The sequence below is a fragment of the Acanthochromis polyacanthus genome, chromosome 16 (genome assembly GCF_021347895.1).
Source record: "Acanthochromis polyacanthus isolate Apoly-LR-REF ecotype Palm Island chromosome 16, KAUST_Apoly_ChrSc, whole genome shotgun sequence".
Lineage (NCBI taxonomy): Eukaryota > Metazoa > Chordata > Actinopteri > Pomacentridae > Acanthochromis > Acanthochromis polyacanthus.
Window position 1 is genome coordinate 12,811,892 of NC_067128.1, and position 24,707 is coordinate 12,836,598.

Sequence of the window (24,707 nt, forward strand, 5' to 3'; positions counted from 1 at the left end):
GAATAAAAATGATGAGTTACAATTCACTGTGTAGAAGCAGATCTTTCTCAAACATTAACTGAGATCTGGAAGAGTCTAAACAGAACCATAAAAATGTTAAATAATGCTGCAGTCACTATAAAATTCAACATTTCGGATGGCCGGTTTTGTTAGCAGTGTGAAACATCAATATAACTGAGATGGATTTTTAGTAACTAAACACAGCAAATACATACATCTACAGTCCATATTTTAAAAAGGATTACTCCGAAGACCCCAATATGAATCTGAAAAGCCTTTTGATAATGTATTTGTGGTTGTTTGTGTGCTTCAGTAAAACCATGACTAAACTCCCTTCACACCTCACTGTTTGTGTGTTTTCCTTGCGCGTGTGTGCATGGCTGTTTTGTTCAAAGTGCGAAGTGAGATCAGGTTGGGCGCAGGCTACTGGGATGGCCTGCTGTTTTATGAGCTTCTGAGTGTGTGTCAGTGTGTGCTTGTATTACTCATGTTGCTGGGACATACATCTGTGCACACAGTCACACTGTGTGAACTTTCTCTCATAATGTAAATCACAGAATTTCATCGTGACGACTTGGTGTGAGGTGAGGCTGAGGTTGAGTACAGGTTAAGGTTCTGTATGTTTAGGGCAGTTTGATTTGTCTTTACATAATGAAAGGGCGGTTTGAGAGTTAAAATTAGTTTTTCTAATGGATCTGTTAGAATAAAGTTCAGGGAAACGATTGTGGTTGGGCATTTAGCAGTGATGGTTACAGTAAAGAGCTGAGGGATTTGGTACGGCAACAAGAAATACAGAAAAGACCAAGATATATGTGTGCGTCTCACACTTTCCGTCGTTCGTGCTAATTCACCCTCCAACCCTTCCTGACACCTAAAAGCATCCTGTGACACGACCAGCGTCATACAAACAACATGTCGCTTTAATTATCAGCGTTTGTTTAATGTGTGAAAGACGTCAGCCGGCTCCGAGGCTGAAGCTAATGACCAGCAGTGTGTGTGTGTGCTGAGCTGCTAACTACTGGCTTTACTTCAAGCTGACAGGGTGTGTGTGTGAGACAGAAGACTGCTTTGTCTCATCTCTCCTCATCTCTTATAATTATAGACTCTGCAGAACTGCAGCCTTCGTTCCAGCTCGACACACAGTTTCACTGAGGTACATTTATATAATTGAATTAGTTTTCCAAATATGAATTTAAGGAGAACTTTTTTTAGTGTTGGATGTGTAAAGCACATTTTTGAATGCTTGGTCCTCAAAACGTAGATTGAGTGAATTAATTTATCATTCTTCCACTTTCACTGCTTCTACCGGCACTGAAACGTGCTCAGCAGCATTAATGCAACCAATCATTAGAATCATTATGAAGAAATCCGTTTTAATTCATCAGTCATGAAAGTAATTATAGTTGTCAGCCTACACGGAGACACATAAATCCTCAAATTGTGATTTGTTTTTGCAAACGAAATACTGCAAATATTTAATCAAATAACTGATTATCAAAGAAGCAAAGTAAAACTATCCTCAACCGAGCATGCTTATTCTGAATTTTTGAATAGCACGGGATGCTCTCCGCAAAACACAGACACATTATTGATTTCAACGTCTTCCTAAATCTCTACGACAGAACTTCAACAAGATCCCAGGACTTAAATGGATAAATACTGAATGCAAAGACATTTTCAGCGAAAGAAATGAACTGTCTTATGCCAGAAAACTCCTCACAATCACTGCTGATGACTTAAACTATGACCTCACCACAAACCGAGAAACTGACGACATTTTAAACACACTGTTTGTCATATTTCACACTGAATTAATGCAAGCTTTATTTGTTGAAAAAAGTCATGGGTTGTGGCTGAAAACTTAAGCAAATTGATTTTCCCCTAATCACTGCTCAAACTCCAAACACTTAAAAGTTTTACAGGGTGGTGGAGGAAGTGAAGCGTTGCATAAATTTAACAAATCAGAAAGGGAACAATTGTGCTTGTTATGTGCCAATTAACTAAATCTGAAGCATATTTTTGGGGTTTCACTGGGACACGAATGACTGCCAGTCATTTCAATCAGTCTTTAAAATAAAGATCAGTTTAAAAAGGCTAAGAAGTTTGACAATAAAGAGCAAAACTGCACCAGTAATCAACCAAACACTGCTACTTTCTGCTTCCACGTTTTGCCAGTCTTACTCATTCTGCCCGTCACCCAACTCCACAGAACAGCTGGTAAAATGAGAGAAGAGAGTGATGACATTACGCGATGAGCCAGAAGTCGCTGCTGCAAATGCTGATGACATGTTGGGGATGTTTTGCTGCGACAGTTCCCACACAGAACACTGAAAACAGCCCCAATAGGAACCCTGACGTGTGGGTACACTTCTCTGTGAGAGGCAGCGCCGAGCTGCAACCCAAACTACTGTTCATTTACTCCATCTGACAGAGGAGCACAACAAAAGGCCTTTGTTTTGTGGCTGTTGTGGGAGACAGGAGGTTGGCTGTGCTGCAGTTCTGGCTGTGGGGCTTTCTTTTTTTTAAAAGAAGCAGCAATCGTTGAAAAATGAGTGGAGGAGTGAAGGGTGCAGAGAAGTGTATATTTTATACACTCAAGGGATGTTTGCCGAGTGGGAAAGGTGGCATAGGCACACAGTTTGTTTCATTTAACTAAGCAATAAGTTTCCTACCAACAGCTTGTTGGGTTTAAACTAGAATGGCATGATAATGGAAAAAACTGACATTGCAATATGTAGTTTTTGTGTGATATTTATTGAAATATGAAAAAAATAGGGGAATATTTATCAGAGGACTTGGACAACTCCATTTGGAAAAAAAAACAATAATCATTCTAAAGTGACTGAGGTGATTCCTTCATAGGATAATACATGTTTTGTTTTGTTTTTTTTAAAAAAAGCTAAAAAAATGTAACCTTTTTTTCTGGGCTTTTTTGGACTGTTTGGAACTTTTCTCATTAAGTGTAAAACATGAAAAGGCATCTAAAAATTTTTTTTTTTTTTGCTTCGGATAACATTTCTCATACAGAGCTTTGTGGTGCTGATTTAAAAGACTCCAAAGTTCGATGACGAGCCGAATATTCGGATATTCATCATTAATTGGGCTTGAATATCCGGAGCCCAGAAATTGCTGTTCGGATCAGCCCCAACTTCCATACAGATGTACAGATGTGTAGAACGACATGATTATGGTCAAAATTATAATAACGATAACGCTGATTAATACTGAGATCAAGATTAGCCTATTTATCAGAATTTTTCGTAGATCTAAGAGACAAAATCTTTTAAATACACTTTCAAATTTAAATAAATAGAGCACTGCTTTCACTTCCATGCTGGGCTGCATTTCTGCTAATGTACAAATCGGCAGCAAAATAAGACCTAAAATAAGTTTCTTCTTCACCTGACTTCAGTGCAGCTCTTAGAGTTGAATATAAATAAAACTGTACCCACTTGCTGAACATTTGCTTATTGACAGACAATGCAATTTACCAATGTTCCCTAAACACCTCGTATTCGGGCTACAGTAGAGTCTGGTTAAGCAGCTGTGCACAGAGAAGCCTCTAGTCTCCGCTCAGTTACTGCAGCAGAGCAGCTCAGGAAGGTGCGTGACCAAAATCGACTCTGTTAAAAGCGAAATAAATCAGATACAGCCAGGTTTAAAGTAAGTGATTTTATCCACATGGGCTGTTTTCTTTGAACAAAGCATTTTTAAATCATTATTGCAGAAGCTAAATTCATGAATGCGATGAACATTCCATTCATTGTGCAGCCTTACTAATTGTGTATTTTTTGCAACCAATTCTTCCTTATCAGTGTTTCGCTTCTGTTTTCTGCCCTTTTCACTGGAGCCTGCATGTCAACAAGGCCTTTGTTTGAAAAATTAAAGAAAAAAATCAAAAAATAAATGAATATAAATGACATAATAAACAGACCTCTTTTGTGGATAAGAAATTATGAGAGTTTTCTTTTGTATCACAATGCAAAAAATGTAGTATGATATGTTCATTTCCATAACTTCACATCATACCACCTACGATACGACTACTGTGTATCTGCACATTGAACTTTTGATGCCGAAACGATGTATTGTGGAGCTCTGATTTAAAACTTTTCAGCAGACAAGAACATCAATCCCTGAAATATCAATATTTTAAAAACAGCAACTCCAGCTCTGTATTAACACTGAAGAAGCGAGGTTAAAGATGATTGGAAAAAAAAGGACAAAAGGGGTGGTAAACATGGAACATGCTATCTAAATATGCTAACCAGCTAATTATAAATAGCCTTGATGTGGAATCTACAACTTTAAGTGCCTAAAAAATAACAAACATCTCAGCCGTTCTAGTCAATTAAACCGTAATTCAATACAAACACTGGAGTCATAAAACCACCTGAGCTGTCTGACCATGTGAACGCTGCAAATTATAGATGTGGAAATCTTCGACATCATCACCATTCATCACATATGATGTGAACACAGCATTAGACTTGTCTCTCCGGAAGCAGAGTTGCTCTTACGCTCTGTTTCACAATTGTCCACTCTAATCGCAATCATTCAGCCATCATCTTCCCCAAGCAGCACCATTAAACTGAAGAAGAGCTGCGAGTCTGTTCAGTAGCGTTCAGAATAATCCAAAGATCAGATAGCATGATCAAAATAATGCATTATATTTCCTGTAAAACCACTCCGACTGCTCTTTGGCTTCCTGTAATAATCGCCAACCTGTTTCTGTCCCTGAGCACCAAGGACTTCCAGATCTATTATATTTTATATCAGTAGAATAAAAGGTGGGAAATCCAGTCGCTTTGCATTTCTGGGATATTTGCATAAAGTTGTTGGTGACCTATTTTACAGTCTTATCGTCCCGATATCCAAATTTTACCCAGCGGTTGAAAAGATGTAAGCCCCTTTATCAACAGAAGCTTTGAGTTATTCAAACAGTCGAATTATATTCAGGAGGCAGTGTAAGATGCCGACAGTAAGCAAGAGCTCAAAGGTCAAACCATTCAGATAAAAGAGTCAATCCTTTCGTTTGACCCCTGAAATTAGGAAGTGTGATTGAAAAGTTTAGGAAACGTAAGCAGAGGAGAAGAAGGTGGAAAGGGTTTTTTTAAAAATACAGAAACTTTGCCCTTTCTCCGTTGTATCCGTTACCAAGCAGCTATCAGTGTGCCGCTAGCATTTCAGCGTGACCCCTGGAGCTTAGTGATACTCCAACTGATAACTTATATTCTTCAGCAGCATAAATATACTAAAAACACCCCCTCTGCCTCCCTCAGTCTTTTCCAGACACTAATCCTGTAGATTAGTTGGCTTCCATCAACCTGCCCTTCTCTCTTTTCACCTCTCTGTCCTTTCTAGCGTTTCTTTCACATTCTTTGACTTGCATTCCTCTCTACTCCCTCTTTCATTCCTTTTTCTCCTTCAGCCCTTTGTTGTTATCGCTCTGCTGCTTTCCGTCTCAATCTCTGCCTTCGCTTTCCCTCCTTCTCTCCTACCAACTCTACAAACATGTTGTGTAACACTTGTTTCTCCCAAATGAAGCCAAAACAGCCTCCTGTGCCTGACGAAATCTAAGAATGCCTTCGTGGCTGGCATCTGTCTGCAGCACGAAAGGAATCAGATACACGCTTTGTGAAAATTAAACCTACTTTAAGGAGATGTAAGACGCTATTCGAGTTACAAAGACGACAAAGGTTTCAAACAGACAGTTTCTTTAAGGAACTCTTCTGGGGTATTTTCTCTGGAGACAAACCTTTGCAAAACACTCATTTAACAGCAGGTTCCAGCGCCACGGCTTCAATATTCAAATGTTAAGGGTTTAACTGGATTACAATCTAAGACTTATCAGGATCAGACCAGTGTACACAACAGAAACCCAATAAACCCCTGGGTACGCTTGAAGCAAACTGCTCCACAGAACTTAAGACCATGTCGCGACGAAAAAAGCGTTTCTCGCCATTCCGAACACCCACACTCAAAAGAAGGGGTCATAAAAGAGTGAAATTAATGTTCAAATGGGGTTAGTATCTCTATGAGACTAGAGCACAGGATGTTCTTCAACTGTAAACATGAAGAATTTATTTGATTTCAATGAACCTTTAATAATTTGGTTCACACACGGACCCACAGTCGGTGATTTCCAACACAAGGAACTTCAAGAGCAAATAGTGTTGGATTAAATTCAATGTCATTCTCTGCAAGACTGGACAATAGAACCTGGACCATCAAGTTATCAAAGGATTTTCCCAGTTTGCTGTGAAAGAACTCGGTGGCAACAAACACCATCATTGTTTACATTTTGGTTTACGGTGAAGTATCATGTTTTAGTCGACTTCATTTTCAACCAGGCAACAATTCAAGGCAACCAGAGGGCTGTACTACAAAATGAGTTAGTGAGGTATGTTGAGCCGAAAGTCAGAGTTTTCAGTATCACTTTTAACCCGGTAAGACGTTAATATGGTAACATATGCTGAGGAGCTAACCTGATTGGAAGCAGGCTATGTTCAGAGTTTCAGATTTAAATCGAAGCGTCTCCCTTCAAACAAGGCGTTTCCTCACATTTATTTATGAGCGATACAGACTCTCAGCTCAGGGAAACTGATCTGCAAACCTGTTGAGCTATATGTTACTAAAACCATTGATTGAAGCTGCGTAGTTACGATTATTGTGCACTATATGGATCGTATTGCCATAGGAACCAATACGTATGTAGCTGGTGATGCAGAAATCGTACAAATAGGTTTTAAGTTTGGTCCTGATTTGCTATTAAGTCTGTTTACATGCTGGTACTGCAGCTGATAAAACAGATTAGAACATTGATTAGTTTATTAGTATTTATGAGGAACAATATTTAATCAGTACTCATCACACTGATTTTGATTTGTCCAAACATTATAGTGATTTCCTGCGTTATGGGACAATGTTAGACCTAAATCCACTTCAATTAAATATCATGATTACACAATTCAAGTCGGAAGTTTAACAGCTCTAATTTGCAGCTGTTAGTTCTCAATAATCTGCTGCAATGATCAATAAACTAAATACTTTAATGCAAGTTTAACAGTTTTCTACCAGCATTACTGCAGCTGCATCATTTGCAGTCGCAGTGGTTTTACTGTCAAACATTTTTACATTCCTCATCGTTCTCCATTAAAGCAACCTGTTGACTGAAGCAGCTGCACACGATCAGTTCCTTTTGAGCAGAAGTGTCAAATGACATGCTAAACACGCGCACAGAGTTTGAAGCAGAAAGCATGAGTTGACAAACAAATTTGATAACCACCTTTGTGATAACTCTGACTGGGGCTTTACTTTTTGCCGAGCCGAATAACACAAAGAAAGTGCTGCTATGTTGAACTTGCGTCTTAGCATACCCCTCAGAAGTCTTCAAGAAGACATTCAAAGACAACAGCGTGCAGAGCAGGTGGCCTTCAGACCCATCCAACATCTTTTCTGATTGAATCCTGAACCGGCATGTAATGATGCACCTGAACACAACACGGTGTCATTTAAATAAGTGCCATCAGCTCAGTTGGCACACAGTAATTACAGGCTGTAATGAAGGAAATGATCTGTTTCTCTCCAGGTGAACGCTCACTCACTCTCCCAGGTGGTTCTACTCCTCATCTTCTTGTCTTTCACTAGGAGATAATTGAGAGCGGCGTCCGAGGGGGAAGGAGGTGACAGGCAGAGCTGACCGAGAAAAGGAGGAATGATCAAGGAGGAGAGAAGAAGGGGAGGAACCAGCGGACAGTAAAAAATGGTTTGCTATGGACGAAACGTTTAAGGCAGAGCGGTGCATTTGGCAAAGGTGAAGTTATCCTCGCATTGTTGTTTGAGTGACAGAAAGTATAACTGCTTTTGATGTAATTTCCTTAATAAATCAATTGCAGCTGCCCATATTCACATACCAATCCTTCTTTCTGACTTTTTGCCGACATTCAGATGAGCAGATTTATACGACTTTCATGCATTTATGCAAAATACAAAGCTATACCATCAGCAGCTTGTTAGCTCAGCATTAAGCCCACATAGAAACTGCTAGCCTGGTTAGACCCCCGACACCTCTAACACTCACTGATTTACACATTTGATCTACAAGTTTATTGAAATGTTATGGGGGAGGTTATATTCATATGGGGACTACATCTTGGTCGGGTGCGGTAACTTTATACAGTCTCTGTATGTTTTTCTTGTTCGTGGATGAACATAATGAGACATTCTACCACCTGTCAGTACCCTTGCTATCACTTGAAATAATGTAGCTGTATATTTATAGGAAGAAATACAAGGCTCAGAGGCATATTTTTGCAAAGTAAAATTAACTTATCAGTGCTCTCTGGTTCTGAATGTCCTTAACCCTTGCTTAGTATTTTTATGTGACAATTTCTTGACGCTTACAAGAAGCAACCTCCAATCCTGAAACATAAAACCCGTAGCTCGAAAAACTGGCCTCTAGAGGCTAGCCCTGGAAGAGAGTCAATCCCCATAGGCCCCCATGTCAAAAGTCCAACTTTACAGCAGAATTAAACACCTTTACTGCCTGGAACAAAAAAAGTTTTAGTCAGTACAGATAATTTCCCCATTCGTGACGACTGTAAGAGGGTGAATTCTTATATAACTCACCTCTTTCAATTGTATTAAGGCTTAAAGTTATGTATAATGAAGGAGTGGCTGCTTTGAGTAACAGCCGGCTGCCGTCATAGGAGAGTCAACCTCCACCTATTTGTTCATATTTGGATTTGGATTTGGATCTGGATCAGGAGTTTGGAGGAGTTGCCAAAGTCGCTTATCTTGAAATCACTCCTCAGGAAACTTATGGGTCACAGCGGGTTTGTCCACATCTATATACAGTCTGTGAATATTGCACAGACAAAACCTGCATACTGTCTGTGGAGCCCTGTGCATCCTTTAGTAGAGTACGGATGCCAAAATGATGAAGTTCAGACAGGTTTCAATTTGAGTGACAGAAAAGAATAGAGAGTAAAGAGTTGTGATTCTTCTTATCATTTTCAAGGAATTACACTATTTTGCTAATGCTGGCAATGTTGTTAACATAAAGTAATACCACTGTGAAGATACTCCAGCACAAGTGAGCATCCTGGACTGATAAAATTGAAGCAGCGATGATTAATTGATTAGTTGTCAACTGTCAGCTTGTCTGCTGTCTCAATATTTTCTCTGATTCCAGCTCCTTAAAAAATCATGTTTTCTGGTTTCTTTTAATCTCTTTGACAGTAAACTGATTATGTTTGGGTTGTAGTCAAAACAAAAGAGGTGAGGATCAAATTTTGGGTTTTGACAAGACACTGATGGACATTTTTCACCATTTATGGCATTTTATAAAGTAAACAACTAATAGGAAAAACAACTACTAAAATTCTACATTTGTGGGTCAGCTAATTTTTAACTACTTTGTACAGGACGGTGGCTAATAATGATTTTTCTCAACAGATTATTTGAAGAAACAAATATTGATTTTTGTCCAACAAGTAGTCCAAACCACAAAGTGTCAGTTTGCAAGGATGACGTATAAGTCGACACACAACCACGATGACATTTGATGGTGAAGTCTTTATGACTTTATGATCATGAAAACATGGGTATAGACACCTTTCTTTTGTTACTAGCATGCTTAATTGTGGAGAAAATGCTAAAGAATGAAATTCCGGTAATGGCCGCCTTAATTAGCATATTACTCGAAATGCCCAAAGGTGACGCGATGTCATCAAGTGGATTCTCAATTGGGACCACCTGGGCTATCAGAATCTGCAAAGAAAAAAACTTCATCAGTCGGATCCAGGTCCAACCCCATGGCACCCAGACTAGAATCAAATCCTCTACAATAAAATCCTCACATTTCATTTGGCAAATGTTTAAAACAAAGCCTCATTTTCAATAAAATACATTTAAGATATTTTGTGGGCAATTTAACTCAAAAATAAGTAGTTGCTAAAACCAGTGAATACAAATGGCGTAGAGTAGAGGAGTCAGAGGAGTAAAACGGAAATACTGAATGAAGTAGAGCACAGCGACAACAAGTAGATTTACTTAGAAGAAAAACAATAGCAGGGAAGAAAGAAGGCTACAGATAAAGTGCGAGCTGAGGGAGGACGGCAGTCTGGCTGATAAAATCTGGATCGCCCTCAGCACCAGCGCTCGCCCACGTTATGTTATGAAATATGTATGGACTGACCTTCTCCTACCCTCTTTTGGGCTCTAGGTCTCTCTGTCTCTGGAGGAATGATTTTACTAAGGAGGAGGAGGGCTGCTGGGACAGTTTTGGTGATTGCAGCGTGAATTAAACGTCACTTCATCATGAAAATGTGACGCCCCAGATGCGACTTTAATCATCAGCTGTTGACATCAGACTCGCACAACAACTCTCTAAATCAACTTCAGAATCTCTCGCATTCCACCTTCAGTCTCCAAACTCTAGAGCGTAACTGGATTTGTTTTACTGCCGTGAAAGAAGAAAAATACCAAGAGACAAAAGTTGCCAAACAGCAAGAAAAACAACCATGAAATGATCATTTTAAGCTCAATTAGTCAGTTTTCCACACTTGTCAGTATCTGCTTTGTGACACACAGATCTCAGTTTCTCAAAAATCTCCCTCCAGCAGATTGTCTGACCAAAGAAAATCTTCTTTTTATCCAAACACTGTTTTGTATCTTTCACAGTCTGTGTTGTTTGCCTTGATCCGGTTTAACACTTAAACGGTTTTCATCCATCACAACAGGAGGTGTCAGTAATTCTATGTGGATGCTTTATGACTCTCTATGTCCATGTCTCCACTTTAGCCGCATTGCATTGATTCTTTAAAGCCACAAGGAAAATTTATGAGACCTGTAGTGCTTCTTTGTGGTCAAACTATAATTAGGGTTAATTAGGACTCTTGTCAACTGCTGACAATAACAATTGAGGAATTACAGCCGCTGACAGCTGATGGTGTTTATCACAACAAGAAGACAAATTACAGCTCGTCGGTGGTTTCCCTCCAAAACGTCATTTGAGAAGATTTTGTAATAGGAATGCAAATTTTAAACAATTTTCTTAACCAACAGTCAGCAAGTGGTCGATTAATTCTTAAAACAAATGAAGTACAGTGGACAGTTTTCCATATGCTGATAGTTATTTTCGACCACAGACGCTGCTTGGATGTATCAGTTTTTCAACAATAGCAGCTCTGTTCCTATAGACTCCAGTTTATCTTACAAACATGAGCTCTGGCTGGAGGCCATTAACCACCACAAGCATCTTTGTCATGGTGGCCTGCTGGTAGCCAAAACCCCACAATGTTTCCTTGCCGACATGGAACTCCTGGTGGTTTGAGCAACATCTCCATTGGTTGTTATGATAATAAACACAAACAAACTAATCCTCCATCTCATTAAACACCAAGAGACTCCACCTAGTGGTTCAAACAGGTATTATAGCTAATGTACTTTTAGCATGGTAAAGGTCAAGGTTTGACTGAGCTGTTTATCACTCTGACATTTTAATTTTTTCAGGGTGACACAATCAGAAAATAAAGCAAGCACAAAATAACCTCTGCAAACCTATTCAAACTGCAAAAAGTTCAAAAAGGGAATGAAGCAAAGGAATAGCCTTTAGGATTTTGAGACCTTAAAATATTTCAGATATTCATGCATCTGATCCAAACTTTCTCAAAATGTAATTTCACATTTGTCAACCTTTGTTAAATTATTATTAGTTTATTAATAAAAGACTCATTATTACACTTTTAAATATTGTTGAAATGACTGCAGAATCCTGAAAATCTCCTGAAACTAAAGATAGAAAAGATCAGCAGCAGCAACATGCACATGTCTACTAGCTTGTGTGAAAATGGGTCAAAACATCGATAAAAATTAGTACATTTGAGACATCTCCACCGTCAACTACTGCTGCCCTTTGTGTTAATAAAACGGTATTCTTTTAATGCCTGAGCAGGGACAGTCCTCACTTGTCTCACTGAAAGCCCTATGAGCCTATTTGGATACTAAAGAACCATAAAAAGCTAATATTTCTAGCATATTAAAGTCATTTGAAAATAGTTGTTCCATTCTGACAGTAACAGATGCAGAGCAGGCCATCGTGTCCTTGCCCATCCTTATCGATGACTTCTGAACATTAAAAATATCAACTGGCGATCCCAGCGAAGATTTACTGAGGAATAAATCACAGACAGCTTAGCCTGCTGTTGGTTGTTGAGCTGTGGTCTGCACAGCTGTCTTTTGCACTGAACTTATTGTCCATCTGTTTTAACTAAAAGCAGCCATGACTTTTTTTGATATGGTGCCAATTGTTGTAAAGCCAACTCAAAGTTAACATTCAGTAAACATTAAATAAGTCTGATTTAGCAGTCCCTGTTAGATTAGATAAATTAAGCGTCCTAAAAAGAGGGTGTGTTCACTGGTAGTCTGTTCCTACTACCAACAATGATAACGAATTGATCCTAGAAGGCTGCTGATGTAGCACATTTCGCCTTATGAAAGTAACAGCAATGATAAATTTGGTTAGATTTGAGCTACAGGTCTGTCTGGAGCTGAAACTGTTTTGGATTTTTTGGAGAAGACGAGAGAGAAAATGCCAAAACGTCTGGAAACTGGTGTGAAGGTGTGATCAGAGATGAGCTAATATCCCGTAACACCAAACACAGTATATGAAACTTTCTGTATGATCCAGTCTTGCTGTTAGAAACCAAATATCGGTGGGTGTTGGGGCTCTTTTTGTAAACTTCTTCATATGTCAGAGTACAGGATTAAGTCGGCATTGCCATCTTGACATAGCAGGGAATCGAGTCCTAAAAGGTCCAGATTCATTGTGTTTTCCTGGTTTTATGCATTAATTTGACAATTAAACAACAAAAATACTTTGCTTATTTAGTCAGTCTATCATTAAGCCATATGGTACACATTCCTAAATGAAGGGCTGTTAAATTCAGTTACAACAATAGAAAATAGGCCCATTGGGACAGCACTTTACACATCCATTAAGGTGAACTTTTGTGGTGATATTTTTATACGAATAAACATGTTTATCTCACATTTGGAGGGCAGATTCAATCGTAAAACTTGACATCGAAGTTTGAAGTGAAGTGAAGTTTGGATTCAACACATGTCAACCTTTGAATATCTGAAATATTTGAAGGCCTCAGAATCTTAAAGGTCATTCCTTCGTTGACATTTTGATCTTTTTACAATTTGAAAAGGTTTGCAGAAGTTATTTTGTGCACGTTTTATCTTCTCATCGTACTACCCTGAACGAACTAAAATGTCAGAGTGACAAAGAGCTCAGTCAAACCTCATGTCTCTCTCGCTCTTCTCCAACATTACTCTGAAATATTTACAGTTTCCTGGTCTTGAACCGTTTAAACCTGCAGTTTATCTACCGGTCAGCAGCGCGCGCACATGTGGGTTATGTTCTTGTCACCAGAAGCGGAGCGTCCACCGCCAACCTGTGTGTTTGTGTGTGTGCTGTGGTTTGGTACTGCTGGGAACTTTACGAGTGTGTGCGAACCGCTCGGTTTGGCCCCAGGCTGCTGGTAGGGTATGGAAAACACATTAAACACACTCTCTCTCCCTCATCTCTCCCTCTTCACCTCGTGTCTCTCGCTCGCTGCCACACTTTCCTCCCCCCTCGACCATCTGTCTCTCTCCTACTCTGCCTCACTTTGTGTAAGAGTTTTAATTTTTCAATTTAATGAGCGCTTTTGGCAAAAATGTGGAAAATATCAGCAGCCAAGATCGGTCTCTGCCTGCTGTCTGTTTCTTCAATACCTCCAGTCGTACCATAGCACTAATACGAAGAGAAAACACTGTTCAAAGGATGGCCAAAATTATATAGACACCTCTCTTTAAGAGTTTCACAGTTTGGTGTGTAAGAATATGACCAAGTTTGCATTAACATCTTGTCAGGGTTGAAACCAGAGGGCTGGAGGCTGTTATATAGTCAGCAAGAGCACAAGTTAGTGTCCACAAACTTTTGTCAAAGGATAGAGCTGGATCCTGCCAAAACTTAAAAATAAAACTTTAATGAAACACTAAATATTCAATTACTGTGTGTGTGTGTGTGTGTGTGTGTGTGTGTGTGTGTGTGTGTGTGTGTATGTGTGTGTGGTCATGCTGTATTTGCTACATGAGGCCCAGACTTGCTGTTATGAATCTCAATCAGCTTTCTGCACTTTTAACTTTCAAATGAGAACCAGTGCACACAGATTCCGATTGCGTCATGTTCAGGCGCCGTCATGACTGTCAGAGACAATCATTCTCTACTGTTATTTTTACCTGTCTCTGAAAAACACTTGGAAATGATAGAAATACCGATGAGTTTACATGATTACACACATGCAGGTGAGTTAATACTGCCCAGTGCTGCACAAATGTATCCAGCAGTCCATCAACATGAACATATTCCTACCAACGCAACCGTGCACAATGTATAAACCTGTGAGATACTGTGTAGTCTTGAGTGGACACGTATGAAGTTGTGCGATTCCTGACACGCTTTTTATAAGGATCACACCAGAACTGACTGCTGGCAGAAGCACTGCGTCTGACATGCTTGCACAGCAGCACTAACTTTGCCCAGGTGTGGATGAGATGGAACCAAGCAGCAACATTCAGTGCTGAAGAATGAAGCCAGCTTGGCGGTACCAAAAAGTGCAGTTCCTTGAATGGCCTCTAGAGGCTGACTCTAAAAGTGGCTTAATCTCCATAGACCCCCATGTTAAAATGTCCAACTTTACAGCAGAAATAAACATGTTTACAGCCTGGTACAAGGAACGGTTTTGGCCTCTACAGCCGAGTTTCCCATTCGTGAGAACTGTATGGTAGGAGAATTTTTATATACCTCGCTCATTTAAATTGCATTAACTTACCGTTATGTATTGTGAAGGTCATAGCTACAGTGACTGGCATGGAGATGTCTTCACCAGACAGTAAATGGCTCAAAGAGATTTGCATGGCTGCACTCAAGCGGGAAAATATCTTTGGTAAGTTTTGCCTGAAGTTCATGGACAAGGGACAAAAACCCTTCTTCATATGTATGACGTTTATGGCACCGCCAAGATGGTGACAACTTCAGTGACAAAGCTGCTCTTCAGGGAACATAAAGGTGACACCACAGACGGTTCATCCACCTTTATACATACAGTACATGGGCGAGACACCAATGTGATATCAGTTGTTTCTGTGCAGCACCCTGTTTCACCTTGACAGGGTCAGAAACACATAGATGGTGATTGGTGCTCTGTCTTAAACTGAGAGTACAAGCAGCAATTGATCCAGTAATCGACTGACCACCACAAACAGACAAGCATTCAATGAAACTGACCATTTGGACAAATAAAATGAAAATAAACAAAATAACTAAATGAACATTTGGTCAATCAGAAACTGCACAAACAAACTGAGCAACCAAGGAACGATTGATCAAATGGTCAATATACCATTTAAATTAACAATCAACCAAAAAAAAATACATAATCAAAAAGCAAATATTCCCTGAAATGGATGACTGAACACAAATAATTAATGGAATAAAAGGTTGCTTCAAGTGTCCCGCAGACGAGAAACCTCTCATTTGGCTTCACGTTCCAAAATATCCACACAAAAAAAACATGAAAAACATCCAAAACAACTAATCACCGAGGAACAATCAAACAACAAACAAAAGACCAAATTAAATGTGGTAATATATGAACTTTGAGGTTTTATCAGTCTTTTCCTTGGCTGCATTAGACTTCAAAATGTTTTTTTTTTCCAGCATAACATATTCATTTGGTTCCCAATCAAACACGAAACTGAACCCAGGAATGTGACATCAAATGCATCACTGATGGACAGACTTCTCCTTGAACTAGAAGAAAAATAAAATGTCTACGCCATTAACAAATGTGTTGGTGAAAACACAGGTGCAGACTGAAGGCAACACAGCTGCATGTGGATGTGGAAGGATGGATTTCTGACAATATTTGGAATGAATGAATCGAAGCTTCGAAAGAGCGATTCCTGTGATGAGCTGCACATGTATCGACGCTGCAAAAGCTCTCAACAGCGATTGAAGAAAAAAAACCAGATGGAAAAGATATCTGACTGCAGATTTCATGAAAAAGTCGGAACTTTTCTGCAACATGACAAGCGGTTTTTGTTAATGGAGGCATGAAGAGAGCGAGGCGTGCTCGAGCGCAGGGACGGAAAATATGAGAAAACAACAAAGTGGGATGAAGTGAAGAGGAAACAAGCGTATGGAAGATGGAAACATGGGAAGAAGAGGAGACACAAATGAAAGATGTAAATCAAATAAATCGCTGCTGTCAGGTGAAAACGCTGCATCTGTGAGAATCACTGGTTTTCCCATGTCGGTAGAAATATGCACAGAGGGCTGTTTAACAGATCGTCTTCAGGTTGTTTGTCGTGCGGACGCTTCAGTGCAAAAACCTCATTGAAGTTCTACTAAAGCCAAAGATGCAACATTTTTTCCCAACAGCAGGCAAACAGCATGGAAAACATGAATGACATGAAAGAAGGCAAAAACACTTGAAACAACAACAACATTTCACAATAAAATGCAGCACTGTGTTCATATGATTTCAAATTATCCACTGTGCTTCCCTAAACACGAAGAAAAACTGTCTTATACTGTGAAATTAAATCAGAAAGAACACTTTGCTTAATGGTGCAAAATAATTCCAAGCTTGAATCATCACACCAACATCCAAAAAAATTACATTTAATAGGGTATTTAAAGTCATTAAAAACACAGTTTTAGCATCATCATGGACTTGTAATGCATTTTGTTGCCATTTAGCAAAGAAAAACACTTATTCAGATTCGTTTCCAATCAGATGCCGAAAAAACGCCACCAAATCAGACCTACAGGTAATGTGGGGTTCACTTCACACTTGAAATCATGACATATAGTCATCAGGAGTAAATTTTCAGCATCTAAGTCAAAGCTGCAGATGATTTCGTCCTGTCGCCATTTTGTTTCGAAGTTTTTGCCGAGTTGCTCTCGCAGCTGTTTGCCGTCGAGGAAATATTAACACAAACTGATTTCTGTGCTGTCGTTTGCGGCGCTGCCTGCAAAAACGGCAATAAATGACGCATGCGAACATCGTTTGTCTCAGCAAAGCACATTTCACCAGATTTCTCATGTATCACAACAAACCTCTCGCCTCAAGACTCCACAACACGCATATTAATCCTCGGAACCACCAGGGGATACACCATTTATCAGGGCCAGGAACTGTAAAAACAACTTCACTTCCTTTAGACGAATTAACGACATCACTTTATCCTACTTGTCTCATTTTAAGAATTGCCAAAAATATATCTGTTTTTGAAAAAGAAATAAAAAATCTGAAGTCTGACGCAACTGTGCGGCCATTGGTGACTCAGCTACGAGTAATAGTGACGTGGCAAAAAATTCAGAAACTTTTGAGACGTCTCCATCAGGGTGCAGGACTTTAACATGGCAGTGAAAAATGAGCCCACAGGGAGAAAGAAACATCACAGAGACCCAGAAACACAAACCATGAACCTCAGTGTCCCTGGTTTTAATCTGATAAAAGGGCCTTTGCTGCATCTTCATCCATCACTGCCTGTAAGAAAGACTGAAAATGTCCAAACACATATGAAAAAAGAAAGAAGAAATACAAAAAAAGTGCACAAAACATCCCACTTACGAGGTCAAAAAGTCTCATCGGTTCTCACAAATACAAGACAGAAGCACACAGTTCTCTGTCCACAGACACAACATGTACAATAACTCTGTTGTGATCAATCTGCAATCAGTTTTATGTTTTTAGAAGTGAGAGGAAAAATATTAGAAGCAACTTTTTTTTGGTCTGTTTTAAGATTGACTCAATTAGTGTTTTTTGGCGGCATGAAATGTTGGAAAATCCTCACTCTTTACTGTATGGCCTCATTTTAAAGTTTCATTTCAGCTAAGTTTTCTCATGAGAGTTGGTGTAAAAACAGTAGAAGCATTCGTCAACGTGGCATAAACTTTACGGCCCATTTCAATTAAAGCTCCAGCTGACGTTAAACAAGCCTCCACGCCTGTCTGGAATATCGAGTCTTTGTCAGTTTGACAGCTGTGAGAGCAACACGGCTTTCATTTCTCCTGTCACATTAAGTGCGCAAATAAAGATAACATCTATCAAGTGCAGCTCTGTTAAAGTAAACAGCATGGAGTCAGAGCGGGAATCGTACCTTGCCTGTGCAGAGTCATCCACAGCAGGACGACTGGGACGACCTGACGGAGCCTCCACCTTCCACCTCCACCTGTACAGGACTCCCTGAGAAACCAGAGGAAGAAAATCAGTTAGAAAAATGTCAACTTGAGTTTTAAATGGATCCTCATGACATCTCTTGTTCCTCCAGCTACCTATTTATACCCAGAACACTGTGCTTGTTTTATGCTCACAATCAGTGTTCAAATGCAACCAGCTGGACACACACTGATTTCTTAAGACACATGATCAGATCACACAGAAGACACTGCTTTCAACATCAAATGTCCGTAGGTTAGTGCTCAAAACGTTTATTTCCGTGGGTTGGAAAACGCAGCACTTATCATGCAGTTGTTGCTCCATGAACCATTTTTGCACTACTCTGTTAATGGATCAATTATTACCCAGAGATCGGTGCTATTATCTCGTATTTGGATGAAAAAAAGCCATCAATCATGTTTGGATTTTGTTGCAGATACACATAAATATTTTCATAAACAATAGAAAAAAACATGGTGCATTCCTGCCAGTTTTTATTTGGTGCCTGGAGAGCCAGTCAGGTCTTTCTTTCTCTTGATTCCCAGTGGAATGAAAGCAGCCATCCATTCAGCATTCTCATTAGGAAAATTGGGACATCATGCTTGGAAGAGGGGGATGTTATTTCAAACACTGTGGGGTTGGAACGGATCAGCCTAACACTGTGGAAAAGGACATGATTTGTGGAGCGCAAAGGGTATATATTCTGTATATTTATTTCCTGAGGCTAAAAGACCCAGATTGATTCTTGCATCCACTGCCACAGATGTGTGTGTGTGTGTGTGTTATGTCCCAGACAGAATGAGTGAATCGGGATCCATCTGGGTACCACCTATGCTTTCATGATATGTGTTTGTGTCTGAGTGTGTTCACCTCAGAGAATCAACCTCTGGGGAGCCAATCAAAGCGCTCCGTCAAGCGATGATAATGATTGCAAGCTAACAAACACTTCAGTTCCTAATGAGACAAGTTTTTCTTGGGGAAGGTTTTCATGCTTCAACCAAGGAAAGTGAAACCAATTAAAATTTCATCTCAGTATGTACAAACAAGGGCGTCAGTTTGTTTTTAAAAGTGGGGGGGATGGAGACCACAGCACTTTGAGAAAATGTCGAAAAACGGCGGCAAAATGCCACAAGCTGGGCTCGAACTCACAACCACCGCACTAAAGGCGGAGACTCAACCTGTGGAGCTATCGGTACATACGGTTAGAGGGGTCTGTGGGCCGCTATAGTACTAATTCTTTACAACGGCTTACATGTGAAGAATTTGAATGTGTTGGAGACAAAATGACCCCTGACAAAAAGTGGGGGGGGACACATCCCCACCGTCCCCCCCTAAACTGACGCCTATGCGTACAAATATCCATTTTAGCATTAGCATGGCTCGGCAAGGAACGGGATAGCAAAAAGAGCTCTTTGCTGTAATTACAGTCAGTTCAAGAGACGTAGTTTGTGCCTAGAAACGAGGATTGTAACTGCTGGCTGCCACAAGATGAGCATCACCCAACAGAAAAAGATTTTAGAAAGGAATCCAACACTGGGCATGGCTGGACGCACAAATAAAATGTTCAACGGAAACTAAATGAATTCCATCAGGTTCAGTTTTGCTGTTTTTAGCATCAGCAGCAGCAGCATGACAGTTTCTATCCGAAAGAGTTGTAACAATTTGTAGAATTGTAACACACTAAGTGTATTATTTGTACTGCCATCCCACACATTTTGCAGGCACATCGTACAGAGCGAGGTCGGTGCTTAATGGCAAAAACACGCTTCAGACTTGCCAAAACAAGTCCAAATGACAACCCAAACCACCTCCAAACAACAATAAAGCTTTGTTCTTCTAAAGAGAAATCAAGGTTTTAACCCTGTCAAAGATACCACATGCTGCAGTTTATATACTAGATCATGAAAAAACATGAATTCAGATTTCTGGGGTTTGATATGTAACAAACCTTAGGAACCAATCCCCTCAGCTGGCACGGTGGGACTTTAGATCCTGTTTCTGGTTCAAACACGTATGACTGAATTACTCAAACATCACAGCTTGTCATTATGTTGAGCAGTTTTACGTGGTTTGAGAAATATCTGAAATATGATGGACGTCTTTCATGTCGTGCCAATTTCTAAACTAGGAGATTATGGTAAGAATCCTTAACTTATTATTCACTGATGAAAACATTTTTTTTTTTTTAGAAGAATCAATATTTCAGAACACATTTCTGATAAAGTCTTCCCTGCAGGACCAACAACTTCATATTTCACTCACACATCAGCTCTGTTTGGATTCCACTCATCTATCACACACACATACTGTGAAAAGACTGACACCTGAGTATGACAGCTGCTGTCAGCCTCTCTCGCCTGAGTTCATCTCTTGCCTTCTTGACGGAGGTGAGGTTGGGACACCTTTATCTGCTCGCGAGAGATTAAAACTAAAGGTGGAGCAAGGCTGTCATCTATAGTTTATCAGAATTAACCACCTAGTGATCCACAGCCTGAGGTGGAGTCACATCTCATCTCATCACAAGGAGAAGGTGAGCACTGTTAGACAGCCATGAGGTCCAAGTGTTATTTTTCCTGTGTGTGTGTGTGTATACACCCTCATCTGAGCATTTTGACTCTTTGGTTGTGCCCATCTTTTGGTTCACAGCAGTGCAGGGCATTAAGCTGGCATGAAGCCAAATACTCCCTGATACCCCTACCATAAAAAGCTGTAAGATACCTTACAAAGTTAAGAAGTGCATTCATTTATCTCGTTTTTTGTGCTGGAATGTGACTTATTTTTCAGAACAAATAAAAAAAACCTTCTTCATATGTATGACGTAGCTGAAACAAGGTGGTTGGATTGACTGTCATGACGTACTTGTTAGCATAAGTATATGCACCTCAGCACCATCACTTTTGTTCATTTCATTTTAAATTCTGCACCGTTTCATCGCTTTATCATTGAGCTTTTTTCCCCAATAGTGCTGTCTTTTTATTCACATTTGTGTTGTTTTTATAGTGAATGTATTGATTGTAAACTCCCCGCTTTAAATGTGCAGCACTATGTGGATTTTTAATACATTATTTGTCATATAAGATGCTGCTATGTACGCCTGCTACTGAAGGCTGTGTGTAACAGTGAGTAAACCCTCACTGTATGAAATGCATTTCTAATTTACATTCTATACATTATTATTCAAAAGTTTGGGGTCACCCAGACAATTTCATGTTTTTCATGGAAGCTCACACTTTTATTGATGTGCTAACATAATTGCACAAGGGTTTTCTAATCATCAGTTAGCCTTTCAACACCATTAGCTAACACAATGTAGCATTAGAACACAGCAGTGATGCTTGCAGGAGATGGGCCTCTGTACCCCTATGGAGATATTCCATTAAAAATCAGCCGTTTCCAGTTAGAATTTAACATTGTCTAGACTGTACTTCTGAATAATTTAATGTTATCTTCATTGAAAAAAAATGCTTTTCTTTTAAAATGAAGGACATTTCTAAGTGATGCCAAACTTCTGAATGGAAGTGTATTTGTGAATTAGTATATACAATTTATATTATAAATTTATTTGTATTAATTTGATCTCTTAATCTTCAAGAAATAAACTGGATTTGGATAAAACAATTAATTGGATGGTCAAACAATGTCTGTAGGTGCAGCTGCAAATCTAAAGTAGTATAATCAGTAAATGGCAAGGCTAAATTTAGCAGGGAACCTAGCAAAACAGGTGCTGAAGTAGAGAAAGCTTAGCTGCTGTACAGAGAGATTTGGTGTAATCACACGAGCTATATTTAGGCTAGGATAAATCCAGAAGTACAATGTCAGATGTTATCAGGCAACCTGATCTCCAAAGATTGTTGGATGGACCAACAAACGAAACAAAACAAGTCACTAAAGTTGTCAAAATATCAACCATACTACAGTGGACAAACTCAAAAGGCAGCCAATAATATGGTGGTATTATTGGAGCAAAACTATTTGTCAATGCGAATCGAGAGTTGTCTCTCTGTATTTCAATCCATGTGTCCGAAGTGAGATTTGTCAATGTGTAAAAGAATTTGTCTATGTGAACTGTGATTTGTCAATGCGAACCGGAATCTTCAAAAGTCGTCTGAAAATTTAAAATTTGTACATGTAATAAGATTTGTCCATGCGTGCAAAGAGTTGTCCATGCGTAAAAGGAGTTGTCAATGCATACAAAGGCATTCGTAGTTGAAAAATTTACGTATCCCTCTACACATCAGCAGAAAATACAGGCAACTCACCAGTTACGAGTCAGGGTGTGGACAAGATGGAGCCCCGATCGCACACAGTGAGTACATGTTAATGTTTTTGCAGTTTGTATATTTAAGCAGGCTATTGCTGAGCCTTCTAAAAACATAATATTGCAGGTACATGAGAACAACTTAAATTTGCTGAGTTTATAGGTCGCCAAGCAAACTCTTTCATGAAGACACCCTGCCAAACAATGTCGCGATCGCTCAAAGACTCTGAGGCATAGCGCAGCCTGATGCCGAGGTACAAGGCAGCAGAGTGGAAGGCAGCCAGCATGCACTAAAAACACACATTATTGTGTGAATTTTAACATTAAAGGGGAACAGGATCATAACAAAGCTTATTTACTCCTCATACAGTATAAAGGCAGTCAGCATCAAGACAACCTGCTGGAAATGACACAAGATGACGTCCAGACAAACTCTTCAGAAGAAAAATGAGTGCATTTCAAAGATCCAGTCATACATTACCACCAGATGTTAGCAATTATTAGCACTTATAAAAAGTCAGACCTCAGTGACCTTGGTTGGCCAGGTGAGTCCAGGCCAAAGCAGGCTATTAGTATGAGGTGACCTCATGTAACACAGCAGTGGAAACCAGGCCAAAGGCTAAAAGCCGACCCACCCTCTGAAGTTCCCATGAGTTTGGACGAAAGAGATCCAATCTGTGGAAACTAGAACCAACACAAGACACATTTTCCAGCAACTGTTATTATTCTAATAATTAATTTAATGTATGTTGAGATATGTAAATATTCTCGCTGGGAGGTTGTTCAGATTGTCCTCATCCTGTGAGGTCATGTTATATCATCACTGCAAACTGATGTTAAAGTGTGGAAAATTCATAATGTCTTCAAGATGACCTTAGTTCATCCTTTTGAATCCAAGCATATTTGTATAAGTGCCTTTTTTGGTGCACTGTGACTCTAGGGGCTGAGTCCACCTCTTGACCGGAGTAAAATCATGACAAGATGATATGATTTTTTGAATGACATTTCTCAACATCTACTTGAGGGTTTTGTCATAAAATTTGGCTATGACATTCATGCTTGACTAAGGATGAACTCTACTAATATTGGAAACCCTTTCTGTTTTCATCTAGTGCCATCACCAGGTCAAAAGTTCAGCTTACCCAGCTCTCAGTGAGATTGTACTCAGGGCTGAATGCTCAATGGAATAAGCTACCACTAAACATCACCATCATTATTAGAGTGACCTTTAGCACAAAGCACCACAGTGCCCAGGTTCAGCCTCAGTGAGCTGCTAGCACATCTACACACTCTGTAGAGTCTTGTCTTGCTGATGAGATCCAGCTGTACTGACCCGTGACACGGAGTGACAGCAGCAGTCTGGTCACTCTGATTAATTGTCTTAAATGCCGGATGTTCAACAATTTCTACCAGCTCAACTCTAATAAATCAGAGATTACATTGTTGAGTCCTCCCAGTTCCATCTACATCATTTTTTGTCATTCACTGTACATAAAAATCTGGCAATGCTATTTGAGTCTGACCTCATAATACTTGTGCAGTCATGCTTTCACCAAATTGTGTCTTTTCTAAGTTTCTTTTCTTAACTTCAGTTGGTCAAAAATATTGGAGCAAAGTTCTGAACTAATTTAAGGAAGCCGAATCAGATCATCATCCTTCTCATAGTCTCACTTCAGTTACAGTCAGTTAATGGCAGAATTTCACAATGAAGCTGAAAGGCTAAGTCTCGGTGGAAGTACTTTATTTGTTTTATTCACTATTATGTCATAAATGTGCATATTTGTGCTCCAATTTTGCTCTGTGCGGGAATATGAATGTTTTACAACCCTGCATAACCCAGAAACGTCAAAGAAGTCAGGCCATTCAATGCCAGTCGGGACACTTTCTGTATTCTTTGCCCACTAAGCCCAGGGGCGATCCATATTCACATATTCGCCATTTAGTGAGTGCAACAGCAAAAGTGGCTGAAACTGCACGGTTTAGCCTGATTTTAACACACAAGCAGTTAGTAGGTCAAGGGGCAGAGGTCACATCATCTCGACAAGATGAAAATAGGGCTGCTTCAAAGCAGGAAATGACTTTATCCATGTACAATGTCCTCTGCTTCAGCACTGATTTGTCTGACCCATGGCAAATTGAAACTAAGTGCTGCATTTGGTGTTTTA

General features: G+C 39.6%; 1 protein-coding gene across 2 annotated transcripts in view; it reads right to left on the reverse strand.

The window, feature by feature from the left end:
* The window catches only part of adgrg6 (adhesion G protein-coupled receptor G6), a 128,271-nt gene that overhangs the window by 88,321 nt on the left and 15,243 nt on the right, over positions 1 to 24,707 (reverse strand). For both annotated transcript variants that reach the window (XM_051936624.1, XM_051936625.1), the window contains exon 2: positions 18,226 to 18,311. In XM_051936624.1, the coding sequence (XP_051792584.1) occupies positions 18,226 to 18,311 (86 nt within the window). The remainder of the gene's footprint in view (positions 1 to 18,225; positions 18,312 to 24,707) is intronic.